This window comes from Danio rerio, chromosome 20 (assembly GCF_052040795.2).
Source record: "Danio rerio strain M-AB ecotype USA chromosome 20, GRCz13ab, whole genome shotgun sequence".
In the NCBI taxonomy this organism is placed as follows: Eukaryota; Metazoa; Chordata; class Actinopteri; order Cypriniformes; family Danionidae; genus Danio; species Danio rerio.
This window is the reverse complement of record NC_141040.1, coordinates 22,060,001-22,077,136: the sequence shown is the minus strand read 5'-3', so window position 1 is coordinate 22,077,136 and position 17,136 is coordinate 22,060,001. Positions and strand designations below refer to the sequence as shown.

The 17,136-nt window shown below is 35.0% G+C and overlaps 1 protein-coding gene across 4 annotated transcripts in view; it reads left to right on the top strand.

The window, feature by feature from the left end:
- Positions 1–17,136, top strand: part of cdc42bpb (CDC42 binding protein kinase beta (DMPK-like)) — a 145,268-nt gene that overhangs the window by 81,218 nt on the left and 46,914 nt on the right. For all 4 annotated transcript variants that reach the window (XM_087297630.1, XM_087297631.1, XM_087297629.1 and 1 more), the window contains 7 exon segments: positions 465–584; positions 821–954; positions 3,655–3,897; positions 7,724–7,834; positions 11,589–11,836; positions 14,083–14,188; positions 14,280–14,404. In XM_087297630.1, coding sequence (XP_087153756.1) covers positions 465–584; positions 821–954; positions 3,655–3,897; positions 7,724–7,834; positions 11,589–11,836; positions 14,083–14,188; positions 14,280–14,404 — 1,087 coding nt within the window.

Genomic DNA, 17,136 nt, shown 5'->3' with positions numbered 1-17,136 from the left:
TAGAATATAAAACAAGTCATTTATGTCAAAAATGTCAAAAACTGTTGTTTCAATTCTATTCTAAGTAGTTTAAACAAGCAGCAAAAGTTATTTTTCGAGTATATTTTAGCTGTACATTTATTAGAAAATAATTGCATACCTTAGAAAGCTCATTGGCCAATCAGAATCAAGCATTCAACAGCACTGTAGTATAAATATAATTAAAAGCCTGTATTAAGTCTGTTTATCGTTCAGAATAAATTGTGTATCTTCTGATAAAGATCATATAACTTTATTCATATAGATTACTTTTATGAAGTCTTTATGTAAATGATTGAAGCATAGAAGTATTGGAGTGAACTGTAACTTTCAGCTCATGTTCTTCAATGTTGAGGTGTTAATAGTTCTCTTGTTAATTTTATACGTGCATCAGTGAAATGTATTTATAATATGCGATTCCTACTTGCTCTATGCATTTTTCCCAGAATCCACTCAGGCTGTTCAATCTCTTCATGGCTCTGGTCGAGGAGCCGGCACTCTCGGACGAGATAAAGAGATTAAAAAACTTAATGAGGAAATCGATCGGCTTAAAAAGAAACTGGCAGGTAATGGGCCTCTTGTTATTATCTCTAGATTTCTGATATGATCTGAAGTCGGTTATTATGAGTCATGTCAAAGCACTATGCACAAGCTTGCGTTATAGTGTAACTGTGACCACACTTTCATACAGTTCTGATAAGAATATTAGGATCAGTCCATGCTGCTCTTACTTTTCACAGTTTGTTCATTTGATTTGGCTATGCATTTGTGTCAGTCTCATCCAATCAGCCTGTCTCTTCAGACTCTGATAGGCTGGAGCACCAGTTGGAGGAAGCAGTGACTCTTCGACAGGACTTTGAAAGTTCCTCCACCAAACTAAAAGCCCTGGACAAGCAAGTCAAAGCTCTCAAGCTGGAGAAAGAGGATATTCATAAGGTACGAGTGGCTTGTGAATTGAATTAACAGCCAAAAAGGATACATGTTGGTTTGACTGTGTCTAATGGCCCGTTTACACTGAGTGGTACAGTACGGGTCACCTTGTCTTGTGTTTCCACTGCCAAAAGGGTACCAATGGTGGGTGTGGTATACGACAAATTCTCGACGTCATTCTCGCCCGAGGACATGGCTACAGTAAAGCTGTACGGGTCGTTCACATATCATATGAAATGCACTTCGCACAAAATAGATGCTTTATACACATAAATGCTTGTGTATAAATGTTCATCATATAACTTTCTGTGAACTTGATTTGATTATAACTGCATAAAAATAGCCTACTGTAACATCTGCGATTATACAAAATAAGTAAATAAATGCAACATGTGAACACAAAAAGAATCTTACAGTCTCCTATAGTTACCAATTACAAAAAAAACTACATACAGCATAAATTTAGTCCTTATTTGGCTTCAAAAACCACACGCAACATATAGCCCAGTCAGTGCAAACCTCTCATCTGTATTTTTAATCTTCACCAGCACATGTCACCTGTTAGAAAGTAATTCTGTCATTCAGAGTTTATAATAGTCCAAAAGGTGATGGCAGTTTTTTCATCTTTTGGGATGCTGAAAGAATAATTTTCTGCTGTTTTTTTGCGCTTTACTATCCCGTTTCTGAAAGGATGTGTGCTGCACTTCAATAATTACGCACACGTTATTATCATCAGCTAAGAAGTTCGTTATTTCAAGTATAGAAGTGCAGCGAGCACACAACAACAGGACACGGCAGGTTGTGTTCTTCTTGGCTTTGTGGTTGTTTATCTAGACAACGACAAGGTTTGTTTGAAGTTGGATCTACTATGGCTCGTTATTATATAGTATTATGATGTTATGTCTCGCCTTGTATTTAAAAATGTCACTTCCTTTGTTTTCGTTCTCCTGGCTTATGTACGCGTTAGTGGCGCTTCTCTGTAAACGAATAGCATTCAGTTGTGTGTCTAGCTCCGCCTTTTGGTACCCTTTTGTCATGCTAGGTCTCCCTTTGTAAAGTGTACCAAAAAAGTGGTACGATTCGCTTTTAGGTACTTTTTGACTGTGGAAACGGCCATAAAAACGTACCGAACTGTACCACTGGAAACGAGCCAAGAGAGCTGCTGCATATAAAGCAGAATTAACATTTGATCAGATTAGTTTCCCATTAAACTTCCATTCTATTTATTTTGCAGTCATTTAGGGACTGTTGTATCTGCTTGAATTATTTTCTACTTTTGGTTTTTATTTTATTTTTTGTTTTTATTTTATATTTTTAGCATTACTTTTTTTATATATATAAATTAAATTAAATGAAAATGAGAGATTTCACTAGCATCTAGATGAAATACTGTAACAGTTTTCATGTATTTTATTTATTCTATCTACTGTTTATTCTATTTATTTATTATTTTGTTAACATTTAATAACCTTGGTTCTGCTTCCCAATCCATAGTTAAATATTCCATGCAATTATTGACAAATTATGAGATGCATTTAATCCCGTAGAAGATCATTTTTGCTGTTGTTTATTAATTTTAATTATTGTTGGTAATTATATCTCACAATTCTGGTAGAGGTTATAGACACAATAAAACGAAAACAAACATATTTTTTCTTTAGGTTAATTATAAGTATACAGTTTTATGCTCAAACAACAAAATCTGTATTTGAAACTATTATTGTCAAGTCGAGCTTTATTGTTATTCCGTTACATGTGTTGACATACAGAGAAACAAAATGTCATGACTTGCAGGACAACGGTGCTACATAAATTAATTATAAATACAAACACAACACTGGACATAAGAATTATTTAAAAAACCCATGCATAACTAAGATGTACTATAAAAGTGATGCTTAAGTAAATAGCAAAGTAAAACATAGTAAATATTATTACTATTAATTTCATTTTTTGTCATGTAGCTGCTTGTGCTTCATAATAACCAAGTAACTCAACTTGGTAAATCAAGTTTGTTTACTCAATTATTCAGTTAATTATTATAAATCTATTAAACTACATTCTTTTTTACTCGCTGAAATTAGATGTATATATATATCTTAAAGCATTCAGTATAACAACAGGTTATTAGTTCTCAACTATGTTTTGATGGTATTGAGTTGTAATAATCTCCTGAATGGTTTCAGATTGAGTGTCGTCACGTGCTTTAAGTATATCATCCAGCTGCATTTTTTTCCACCTCTCCTCGTGCTAAAGATTACATGTCCTGCTCAGCTTTATTCAATCAGGATGCTCATAAACACTGGGCCCCTTAATCAAGATTAATGTCATCATGCCCCTCACACAGGCCAGGTCAAAACTCTCACCCCGCATCACATTTTCACCTAATCACATTTGTTGTGCTGGTTCCACTTGACCCATGGTCCCAATTGGCTCATACCAGTCAAATCTATCCATGGTCGGTGTGTATAACAATCATCCAAGCCTGTTTTTTAGTCAAACACTTCCTGTAAGATCTTTTTACGTGTGCAGCTTACAAGCGTGTGTCCCGCTCTTTCAGCGCACTACTCCCAATTCTCCAGATGATTTCTATTTCTCACTCAGCCTCTTTTTTTAGTCGTTTCTCTCCAGGCGCAGCTGCTCTTTCTTCTTGTCTCCTCACACACTCATCCACTAACGTTTTTCATCCGTTTCTCTTGTTCAAAGCAACTGGTGGAGTCTTTGGACCGCCTGAAGTCTCAGACCAAGGAGCTGAAGGACGCGCACCAGCAGAGGAAGCTGGCCATGCAGGAGTTCTCGGAGGTGAACGAGCGTATGGCCGAACTGCGCTCCCAGAAGCAGCGTCTGTCGCGCCAGCTGCGGGACAAGGAGGAGGAGATGGAGGTGGTGATGCAGAAAATCGACGCCATGCGCCAGGACATCCGCAAAACCGAGAAGGCCCGCAAGGAGGTGAGCAGCATGATTAAATGTAGTCACATGCCCCCTCTTGTAATGTTGTGAGGGTTTTGGATCCAAATGGAAATTAATTGTTAAGGGCTTTCAATCAGGAAGATGGATTTGCATTATACGTGTCATCTTGGTATTTCAGACCAGTACTAATAATAATAATACTCCATCATGTTAAAGGGATCGTTCTCACAAAAATAGAAGTTTAAATGTCATTTACTTAACCTTTACTTATTTGAACCCACCTATTTGACTTTATTTCTTCTGTTGAACACAAAATAAGTTTTTTTAAAGAAAGCTGGAAATCTGTAACCATCGCTAGTTGACATATGCTTTGGAAGTTGATAGTTACTGGTTTTTAGCTTTCTTAAAGAAAAATAAAACGTGATAAAGGTTTAAAATCATACAAGGGTGAGTAATTAGTAAATAAATATATATTTTTTTGTGTTTAAACTATTCCTTTAACATCCATGGGTCTAACAGGGGAGAAAAAAAACTTTTTTGAAATGATCTGATAAAAAAGCATATTTTAACAGAATACATAACCTGTAATCAGCAAAAATCACATACAAACATACAAGAATAAAGAAAGCTAGATAGTGATAAAGACCATACAAAACTAGAGGGAATAGAGGAAAATGCAAACAGAGAGGAAAAAAGAGATCCAATGAGCACACAGCAATAATGAATGGATGTGGTACTTCAGTTGTGCACATGGGTAAAAGTAGTGGGCGGGTCTTTTTAAGTCAGGATCATCAATGGTCACTAATTTAATTGCCTTTCATATATTTAAAGTGTTTTGCTAAATTATTATCTGTCTAAAAAACATCAGTCACAGACAAAGCATAGTGCTTCCCACACTGAGGGTGCTTTGACAACTACACTTTTGTTTCGGAACCTGTCTCGTTTGCCCAGTTAACGCGGTTCATTTGGCATATATAAATCCAGCAATCCCGCTCAGATCCGCGCCAAAACAATCGCTCTGAGATTGCCTGAATGAGGTGGTCTCAGCTCGATTAAAATTAACTCCTGAGCGGATCGATTGTAGTGAGAAATCGATACAATCCAAGCAAGGCTATATCACAGTGTTTTATGTATATGTAATAGGATGTTATATGTTATATGAAGAGAGAATTATGAGTTGGGCGGGAGGTCATTACAGACATCCCAAGTCTCCTGGAAGTTCCGGGAGTCTCCCGCAAATGCACAGAGACTCCAGGATACTGGCAAATAAGTAATAATCTCTCGGTAATCGCGCGTTTCCCTCCAGGTCTTCAAATATGTCGTGCACCGTTCACACGCCTCCCCACCGCATCCCTCCTCGCTCTTTAGACACGTCGTGCACACCTTGTCAATCCACCAAACCACCACCCCTACTGACAGCTGAGCGAGCTCTGCAAAATAAACCGTGAAGCTCTGACCAATTTGAGGAGAGTTTACTCACACCTGACTTGTTTTAGCTATTTTGGTCCGTTTAGAAACTTTGCCGTGTGAAAGCAAACAACACCAAGAACAAAGAGCAACAATGTAACAATTTTAATCCCTGTTTCGGAACAAATTAATCGATTCACAGGTGTGAAAGCACCCTATAGACTTTACTTGGACTGGCCGCCTAGGTATATAAACGGCTGTCCAAATATTGGTGACATTTATTATTTTACAATTATTATCCTTTTACAGTTCTTTGTATCCACCCAATAGCCAAACATCCGCGATCGATTAACCTGTGGAAAAATCTTCTCTCGCCCTACACATTTCCTACTTCTCGTTGTGTATCCTGTCAACACTGCAGCCGTGCTTTGCAGAAACCCACAGGACCCACGGAGACGTGCCTTTTTGGGAATTAAAATGCGTTTACCAAGTGTTTCTAAATCTCCTAAAATGTCTGGGATTCAGCTTTTGGTTTCATTTTTCAAAGTCATCGTTACTTGTTTGCGTTTCTGCATTACATTTTTATTTTAAGCCTGATCTACTTTTGCTTGGCTGCTAAGCTGACATTGCGTGGTCAGCCACAAGAACAAGAGACACATGAAATAATTCTTTCTAAATGACTCAGAGAGGATGAAATGACATCTAAACAGGCTGCGAAATATCTGTACGCCCTTAATAATGGTTAGTTAACTCGTTTGCCTTACTTAAATAATCTACACTTCTTATTCTTGTAATTATTATACTTTTTAGATCATTTCTCTGGTTTTATTCCTTAATGTCATTTATTTCTCATTATTTCTTATTCTCTGATGTTAATATTACATATTTTACACATGTAGATTAGGGCTGTGCGACAAACAGCATGTCGGTAATATGGAAATATCTTGGTTTCAAAGTCACAGACACCGAACAAAAACTTAAAATTTGTAAGAGCTGTCACAGAATTGTTGCCAAAGCATGAGGAAATACAACAACTAGCACCTAAAAAAAGCACCACAGATGGCTATATGAGGGGAGTGTCTTGCTAAAGAGTGAACTAAAAGTATTGCCAGTAACACGCAATCTAGTAGCTAGCAAAAGCTAGGTACAATTTCAGAGTTGTTTGCAGTTGTTGCACCATATGTAAAACCATCATGAAGGCACTTGAAGATAACTAACACCAAAACTCACTACTATTTGCTCTAGAGAACAATTAGTGTTTCATTTCTGAATATTTATAAACAAATTTAAAAAAAAATAAAGAGTACTCACTGAATTTTAGCTGTAAAAAGCTACAATACAGAATATTGAGCTGAAGCTTGACTACAAAATTAAATCGCGAATTAAATCGAAATCGCAATATCTTTTTAAAAATTAAGCAATTAGATATTTTAACAAATCACACAGCCCTAATATGGATTTTACCTGCCAGTGGGTGCACATGGTTTCTGAATAGAATAAAAGTAAAACAAATAGTAGAGTCTTTTATTACACTTCAACCCATTGAAAAGAAACGGTGCATAACAATGTCATAACTAATAAAAATATTGTTACAAATCACTTTTTTTCTCGCATGAGATAAACAAGTGCTGTGGGTACAAGGTTTGTTTCAATCTGGACACCACCGCAAGTATATTTCAAACCTGTTTGAAGCACTGAAGCATTTTAAAATGATTGCTGATGCAGCTTTTGTTAGAACCAATACATCGGTCTGCCATGACTAAACAGGGCCGCATCCTCCTAATTTAATGTTATGACTATTTTGGATCTAAATGGAGATGTATTGTCAGTGGCTTTCAGTCGGATAGATGCGTTCACCCTATACTTGTCATCTTGGAGTTGTAAAAAGCGGGTGTTTAATACTTCACGTCATCATGTTAACACCCTCGGGTCTGACAGAGGGCACAGATGAAAACAAGGCCCAGGAATGCGGCACATTTTTGAAGTTCATCAGTCACGCTCTAAAAGAGAGACTGGCTTAACAGCTCCAGATCTCCCTAGACGACTGCAGGAATGTCTTTACACCCCGGCCAGCCCCTGTCCCGTCCCTGCAGACCAGCCTGACGGACCCCATGACCTCCTTTGGACCTCAGTGGCTAACTCGAGCCAGATGGACGACACTGACCACGATTCAGACCCACTGCTGACTGCAGCTGGATCTAGACCTTCCCCCATTTATACACACACTTTTTTTTTCTTTCTTTTATGTTTCTTTGCCGTTAGGCGGAAATGTCTTGGGGCGAATGAATTTTGTGAAGTCTTCATGTGTCAGGAAAACTTGAAACACGATGATGTTTCAGAGATGTGTGCAGTTGAAATTAGGTCAAGGGCTTTGGAGGATGTCTTTACAAGTTCTGTATCTTCTTTTTTTCCTTCTTGTACATTGATTGTTTTTCTTATGTGTGTGTGTACGTGACAGCTGGAGTCTCAGCTGGAGGATGCGCGTGCCGAAGCTTCTAAGGAGCGTAAACTTCGAGAGCACAGTGAGGTTTACTCCAAACAACTGGAGAGTGAACTGGAGACACTCAAGGTCAGAAGACACTCATTCATACACTGCTTCAATACCGTCTAGACTTGTGAACGAGGTTAATGAGGTTATATCATAACTTATTATTATTTTTTTTAATCTTATGTCTGCATTCTGAGCGATCTTGAGGGGCAAATAGGATCCCAATGTCAATAAGTTGTCACAAAATTTGAATATGTAACTCAGTTTTGAGCAAGAATGTCAGATAGAATGTAATAGTTTCAGGTTATGGTATTTTACTACTAATATCACACGATGAAAAATACTCTTAATCAGGGGGGCCCAAACTTTTTGCTTTAATGGGCTAAAAGAGAAATTTGATAAAGGACTGTTGGCTAAATATACAGTTAAAGTCAGAATTGTTCGTCCCTCTGTTTATTTTATTTGCCAATTTTTGTTAAATGGAGAGAAGATTTTTCAACACCTTTCTAATCACTTTAGTTTTAATAACTCCTTTCTAATAACTTATTTATTTTATCTTTGCTATGGTGACAGTAAATAATATTTGACTAGATATTTTTAAGACACTTCTATACAGCTTAAAGTGACATTTAAAGGTTTAACTAGGTTAATTAGGTTAACTAGTCAGGTTAAGGTAATTAGGCAAGTTATGCCTAATTGGTTTGTTCTGTAGATTATTGATAAAAATACAGCTTAAAGGGGTTAATAATTTTGACCTTAAAATGTTTTTTAACAAATTAAAAACTGCTTTTATTCTTGCCAAAATAAAACAAATAAGACTTTATAAGACAAATAAGACTCCAGAAGAAAAAAATATTATCAGACATATTGTGAAAATTTCCTTGCTCTGTTAAACATCATTCGGGAAATATTTAAAAAAGAAAAAAAATTAAAGGGGGGCTAATAATTCTGACTTAAACTGTAAATCAAACTGAATTTATTAAAGTTGCCTTTGGTAATTTCCTAGTTTATTCAGTAATATTTAAAAAATAACCCCAAAACGTTGCTTTAACTCATATGAACTATCGCAGTATCATTTTCAACATTTTATAATGAACTTATTACAGTAAAAACATAATCCCATTTTTAACACAATGAAGTTCAGTGCTGAGTACACTAGTCGAGCTGCTCCAGCCTTTACATTGATTTGCTTGCAGATGTCCTGTCAAGTGACAGTATTTACATTAAAAAAAAAACATTAATTTACAACATTTAATGGAATGATTTAATTTCAGTTGGCTTTTTTTGTAGCTCAACAATAGATCAAAGAAACAAAAGGTTATGTTAATCTTTGGTAAAGGCATTCGCCCCAACTACCTTCACATAATTCTTCCTCTTTACAGATTGGTTGGTGAGCTAAAATAAATGTTACCATGGGTCAACTTTGTATAAATAAAGACTGTTTATTTATTAGAATTTTATTATATTAGCATATTTTTTACAAAGTATATCACACCTCTATAAGTTAAACTGGATAAAAATACAATATTTGGTTAATTGGCATTTGTGCATTAGTCATATTTTTGTCTATGCATTCATAAATAATGTAAATAGGCTACTGGTTGTCCTTAATTTTATTATAAACAAGCTATAGATAGCTGTGTACAATATTTTTAGGGATTCTTTTATTAATAGAAAGTTGAAGAGGAAAAGCTAGGTTACATAATAAATCAGAATCAGAAAGAGCTTTGTTGCCAGGTACGCATGTTCACACAAACAAGGAATTTGTTTTAGTGACAGCTACAGTGCAATAGAATTACAGAGACAGGATAAAAAACAGATAATAAATGTATTTTAAAAATAGAAGCAGTGAATGCAAATATATGCACAGTGTATGTATGGGTGTGTTACGGTTTACAATGTTATATGTGCAGCTGTTGTAAAATGAAATTACTGTAACTTTTGCTCAATTTAATATGCAAGGCAAGTTTATTGATATAGCACATTGTATACACTATGGTAATTCAAAGTGCTTTATAGAAACAAGAATAAAAGAAACGCAAAATACAAGTATAAGAATTTAATATTAAATAATTAAAAACTGAAAGAAAGACATAACAGTGTGATGTTGGACGTAGCACAGTGCTCATTCAGTAAAGGCACAGTCATTAGACCCCAAATATTACCAAAAAACTTTAAGACACATCCATTAGACCACAACTATTTGTATGGAAGTGTCAATATGGAGCAGATATATTGCACTGAACAAGTATACCAAATAATTGTTTCTTATTCTCCTGATTAATGTCTTTTTTATATGGCATTCCTCAGGAATTTTATCTTCCTCTTTTGTGTCTTCAACCCTGTTAACCTCACACAGCACCTTACTTTCCCTCCCATCTTTCTTTTTCCTCCTGCCTATGTAGGATATCCTGTGGGGTTATTTTTAGTAGGATGTTACTGCTTTGTTTTATGTGTTTTCCATCTGCATGAAAGTCAAGAAGACTCTCTCTCCTTTGCACTTCTCTTCCTCTGCACTCCATTGTTATGTGTCTGTTAGTATATACTGTAGTAGTTGGGCTGTAATTAATTACAATAATAATAATGCAGTTGGTAATCTTTAGTATTGAACCAATCCGATTGCATATTTTTTCTTAAACAGCTTGTCATATATTTGACAGGCTTCTCCCGAAAGATAAGATGATGTCATCATTGTGTATTTATTTTTTTCTATTCTCAGATATTTTAACCTTTGAACAAAAAGTGGCAGTCAGAATTTTCTAGGCATTTGTGTAATTTCGGGCTTGACTGTATATGTATTTATTAAATAATTTATAGCAAATTGATTGTATAATTTATCTCTATCAGAGTAAAAACACAATGTTTTGACTAGCCTTATCTTGTGAAATTATCGAAGACATAAACATACATGAACTTTTTTGAAGACAATAGGTTTCCCCTTTAAAGATAATTTAATAAAACCTTACACTCCCAATTTAGTAATTAGCATTTCATTTCTTTCTTGTATGTATTTCTTTTCCCAGCAAAAATGTTATTCTAATTTTCTATTTAAAGTGCAAACAAACTATTCACACATAATTTAAAATCAGCAGATGGACATTTATGAATGAAGTCCATGTTTAAGACATTAAGAATAGATTTTACTGTAGCTTTAAATAGAGATTTTATCAAATTAAATCAATGTGTCCTGCTAATTTGTTCATACTTTTTGAAGTCTTCAAAAGATTGCCTTAAAATAATCTTTAAAGAAAACTGGCAAAACAAAAGTCATATCTTGGGATGCTCCAATTAATCGGCTAGAGATATAGAGGTATCGGCTGATAATCACTTTTTAAGACTCGATCGGTACTTGCCAATTTTTTCTGATCACATAAACCGATCGTGTTGTTTACGGGTTTACAAGCAGAGGAAGATCCATTTTAACTTTGGACTCCAAACTTAAATTATTGAATTATTATTATTGAACACGTTGAATTATTCTCCCATCATTTCAGTTCAGTTATAGTTGATTTCTATAGCGCTTTTACAATGTAGATTGTGTCAAAGCTGCTTAACATAAAAGTTCTAGTAAAGTATCGGCTCCAAAAATCCTGATCGGAGCATCCCTAGACATATACGTACAATTTTTTTTTGTTCAACATATCTCCTGTTATACATTTTAAAGTATTAAATTGTTTGCAATGTGGTTTATAGGCAAGTCTAAAATAAAAATAGGCAAAATTAAAGGAAAAACCCATCCAAATCTGTTTTCTGACTGTTCGTTTAGTGCATCTCTAGGTTTATTTCAGCACATGTATAATTGCTACGGTCTCAGGATTGTTTGTTTGTGTTTCAGGTGAAGCAGGGCGCAGGTCGTGCGTCAGGCCTCGGTGCAGAGACTCAGCAGGAGCTCACCAAACTCAAGTCTGAGCTAGATAAGAAAGGACTGTATTATGAGGAAGAGCTGGTGAGACGTGAAGCCAGTCACACTACAGAGATGAAAAACCTGAGGAAGGAGCTCCAGGACTCTGAGGGTCAGCAGCTCTCCCTGCACAAAGAGCTGCTTGCGCTTAAAGAAAAACTGGAAAAGGCCAAGAGAGAACGGTAAGATAATCTGCTGTCTGGGTTGTGGGTTAATGCCAGTTGATTAGATTTTTAACTAATGTAATAAATTGGCCATGTTTATTATTTGGCTGATATTTAATTTAATTATGAGTTTATGAAGGTCAGCACTTGCCTAATTGTGATGTTTACAATGTTCATATAATTTTTAAATGCAGACTTTTTATTTACTGTAAATAAACACACACTGTACAAAAGATTTGGGGTCTTTGAAATGTTCAGAGTTTTAGTGGTAACATAAATTGTTCCAACAGTTTTTATTTTATTGTTTTTAAATGTGATGCATTTTATTTATTTTAAATACGATACACACACACATACAGAAACACAACTTTACAAAACAATTTTGTGTTACTGATATTTACATTTATATATAATTTGACCTTCTACAAAGATTTTACATCTAAATATAAATAAACATTTTCTAAAGTACAAACATGGCTGTCTGTATTTAAATTACAGGTGGGTATAGATTCATTGTTTTAATCTAGATTCATCTAGATTTATCTCAGAATTAATCTAGATTAAAGTGGCTCATTTAAATTCTGCTGAAGGCATTCAGAATCTGCGCGCTACCCAAATAATAAGTCTTTGAGAACGGGTTTCTCAAGCCAGGTGGTGCATTAGACCAGGGCTCATCTTCTGCTTGCAAAATGCGTCACAAACAGCTTGAGAAACTGTTACTATAATAATGAAAATAATTTATGTTCAATAAGATGTATTTGTTTTTACTAACTGTTTATTCAGTTAAACGTGAATTTTGAACTGTAGGCCTACATAAGGTCCAAACAGCGATTTTTGATCACCTTAATCCGGCTAAAGTCATAACTGAACTAAACAGAAATGGAGTTAAGATGTGGAGTATGCATATATTAGTGGCATTATTGAAGTAAACATCGCAATCTATTACCGTCATGTAGGACTTTTCGTAACATTTTCCACCAAGATCCACACACACGGCTTACAGTAAAGGACCACACAAACACGCACATCGCAAAATGCGGAAGTATTTTTTTCTTTCCAGTTGTCGTGCGTTATTAAATTCCATAATAATCTCACCTGTCCTTAAAGCCTATAACAGCCCACCACTAATTTATACAAAATAAGTACACACATTGCACACATTTAAATTATGCCAAAACAAACTTTTATTTTGGATGCGAACAAGCAAAATAAATTCTGGCCCATCACTAATTTTTATATATTTTTTAAAATGTCATTTATTTCAAACTGAATAAAACTGAATAATAATGATCTATGAGAATCTTTCCATTTGAATCTGTAGCTTTTACAATCTTTAAAAATTTGATAATGCACAAGAGATGCTTAAGTTAGTTTTTCAGAAACTGTTTAGTTTTTGGTAAAGGAATGAAAATGAACAAAAATTCTGATTTTTAACTGCAAAATGTATTTTTCAAATATATAACAATTTTTATATATAAAAAAACCATTTTGAGGGATGTAAGCAATAACAATGGTCCAAACTTATTTCCTGTTTTACGTTTTTCATTTTACAAGAATCCTGAAAGGTCCACATATCGATAAATAATGGTATGACAGCGTTTGGATATGATTTAATTGCCTCTTGTTACAGTTATTAAAATAGTTTTACAACAAACAGGAAATGTTCATGGGCCAGTGACATCACCACATTGAAATGGTCTAATGAGCACCTTTAGGTCCAAAAACGGTGAAATTGTCTGTGAGAATATATTAGTGTGACAGACTTTTGTGAAATTTATTTTCGCGCACTAAGATGTTTTTGGGACGCAGTTTTATTGATAAGGGTGGATATCTAATTCTTTTGATGTATGTAACCATTGCAGCAAAGGTTTACCAGATTTCTTTAATCTAAGGTAATATATATTGGTTTGATTTTGTTTCATTAACAGTGAATAGACTCGTTTAATCAATCTAAAAGTTTTTAAAAGTCACTAATTATAATTTTTTATTATTTGAAAATGTATACTTTTTTGAATAATTGTAACATCATAACTGCAGAAACAGCACTTCTCAATACTTATACAATACAATATGGATTTCAGATGTTTTTATGTGGATTAAATAAATATTGCATGTTCAAATGAACCAAAAACACTGCTCATTTTTAATATTTTACAGACAGAACTTTAATCAATAACTTTGATTTTTAAATCAAAAGACAAAGTCTTGTAATACGTAATAAACTTAAGTCGACCACTCATGCCCTCCCATTTCTGTACCCACAGGCAAATTGAGATGGAAGAGGCCATTAATGCCCTGAAAGAGCAGTATGAACGTGAACGCAACCTTATGAGTGAAGACAACCGCAAACTCACTGCAGAAACAGACCGGGTAAGACACAGTATTTCAAGCCACTTGGAATAATCTATTAGAGTAACATTCAGTCCTTGACACTGAAATCCTGAAATCTCCTCCCCTGCAGCTCTGCAGTTTTGTGGACAAGCTGACCGCTCAGAACAGGCAACTGGAGGACGAGCTCCAGGAACTGGCATCAAAGAAGGAGAGCGTAGCACACTGGGAAGCACAGATCGCAGAGATTATCCAGTGGTAAGATCAGCTTAGTCTTTACACAGTCCAAGAGACATTTGTAGCCAGAATAAAGTATCTAATACTCAAAACCTACATGAAAGAGCTGGGGGTGATGAAAGCAGACTGTGCTGTTGCCTTTGGTTCTTTTTCTAGTTGAACATACCGGAAGGGCAAAGCACAATGGCCAACTAGCACATTTTTTGCAGCATGATTATTAGCTTGGGCTGGATGATTTTATTTATTTATTTATTTATTTTCAGATTTTGTGTATTCAGATGTTGTTTTGCCATTATTGTATTTCATATTTGGATTGTATGTGGGGCTGTACAATATATCATTTCAGCATCGATATCGCAATGTGTCCATTTGCAATAGTCACATCGCAGTATCTGCAATGTTGAGGTGGGATTATTCAGCAATAAAGACTGTACAGTGTTATTTTACTTCCCATTTGATTATTTAATTACTGTACCTGAATATCTGACTACAGTTTGACTCTCCAGAAAACCATAAAGCACGGCTTATTACACTTTTATCTTTGCTCTTCGTTGTTTGCAGTTTATTGGCTTCACTCCGCTACAAAATTATCCCAATCAATCTAAATGAATGATTTAATTCAAAATAGAGCCAATCAAGCCATCTGCTGAAACTGTATTCATATCGCAATATACAGTGGAAGTCAGAATTATTAGCCCCCCTGTTTATTTTTTTTGCCCAATTTCTGTTTAACAGAGAGAATATATTTTTTAACACATTTTTTAAACATAAAAGTTTTAATAAATCATTTCTAATAACTGATTTATTTTATCTTTGCCATGATGACACCAAATAATATTTTACTAGACATTTTTCAGTATACTTCTATACAGCTTAAAGTGACATATAAAGGTTCAACTGTGTTAATTGGGTTAACTGGGCAGGTTAGAGTAATTAGGTGAGTTAATGTGTAACAATGGTTTGTTTTGTAGACTATCAAAAAAATATATAGCTTAAAGGGGCTAATATTTTAACCTTAAGGTGGTTTTTAACAAATTAAAAACTCCTTTTATTTCAGCCAAAATAAAACAAAAGACTTTTTCCCAGAAGAAAAAATATTACCAGACATACTGTGAAAATTTCCTTACTCCATTAAACATTATTTGGGAAACATTGAAAAAAATGTAAAAAATGAAATAAAATTCAAAGGGGGTTAATAATTCTGGCTTTAACTGTATATCGCAGAAAAATAAAATATCGCAATGTCAGATTTTTCCAACATTGTGCAGTCCTAATTGTGTGTATTTTTATTGCGCTGCATTTCCACTATTTTGCTTGTAAACAGACACTTCTCAAATTGAATTCATCTTTCATTCATTTCAAATCTGTCTAATTGTAATGGATGGTTAAAATCAGGATTCCACATTATTTTTTTTATTCTTACTTTTTGGAGACTTCCAGGTTTTAAATGTATCTGTTTTCACCATCAGAAGTATTCAAATGGTGTACTGTACCATACCACTTTTTTAGATCCTTTCATAAAGGTGCCTGGCACAACAGTATGGTACCCAAAGGGTGGAGCTAGACTCGCTGCAAGATATTAAATTTACATATTATTGGTAATTATGCAGTGTATGGTTTAAGCTAAAGTTTGCTGGTTATAAGGTCTTAAAATGGAAAGACGTATGGAAAGAGACTTAATAAAGGTCTTAAAAGCTTTTGAATTTCACTTTCTGATTCCTCTTTATACTCCGAACAATCAAAATCAGCATCTGCTCTTCATTCATTCATTTTCTTTTCAGTTTTCTTTTCATTTGCGGCTCAGTTCCTTTATTTTCCTGGGGTCGCCACAGCAGAATGAATCGCTAACTTATCCAACACATGTTTTACACAGCAGATGCCCTTCCAGCTGCAACCCATCACTGGGAAACATCCATACACACTTATTTACATGCATACACTATGGATATTTTAGCCCAATTCACCTATACCACATGTCTTTGGATTGTGGGGGAAACCGAAGCACCCTGAGAAAATCCACACGACTATTAGAGAACATGCAAACTCCACACAAAAATGCCAACTGACCCAGCGGAGGCTCGAACCAGCGACCTTCTTGTTGTGAGGCAATTGTTCTATCCACTGTGCCACCGTGGTGTCCAGGATCTGCTGTATAAGCTTAAATGTTGTTTACGTGCCACTTTTAATGTCACATCTAAACATGTGGAAAGCCCAAAGTGTGCCACTTAAATATTTGCATACTCTTGCCGCATGCCTTCAATTGAAATAATGAACTTGAGGGTGCAGTGAGAATGACATCAATTGCAACTTTCTGGTGTACACCACACCCACCAAGTAAGCAGGGTTAGAGATTATCCTTTTCAATCACCAGCCACTGGCAACATTACTAGCCACTCGCCATTTGCATTAGCCACAATTTTGGTAGTTACACATAAATGGGGAGTTAGTCTCCTCATAAAGCACTGTCATTGTAAAAAAAAAAAAAAAAACATAATTAAACCCTTATCAAACCATAATTAAAAGCCTAATTAAACCACATGACCAAAAATAACTAAGAAAGCTGATAAAAAACAATCGGTGTGCAATAATAAAAAGATGATCACGTGCACATGGTTAATGTTAGACCCATAAATAATCTGGTTAAAGATGGTTAAAGTGAAAGCTACAAAAGCTGCATAAGGAAATATATCTGGAACTCTTGAAAGCAGCAGGACTTTGAGTACTTTTCCCGGTCTATTTCAAAAAGAGAACCA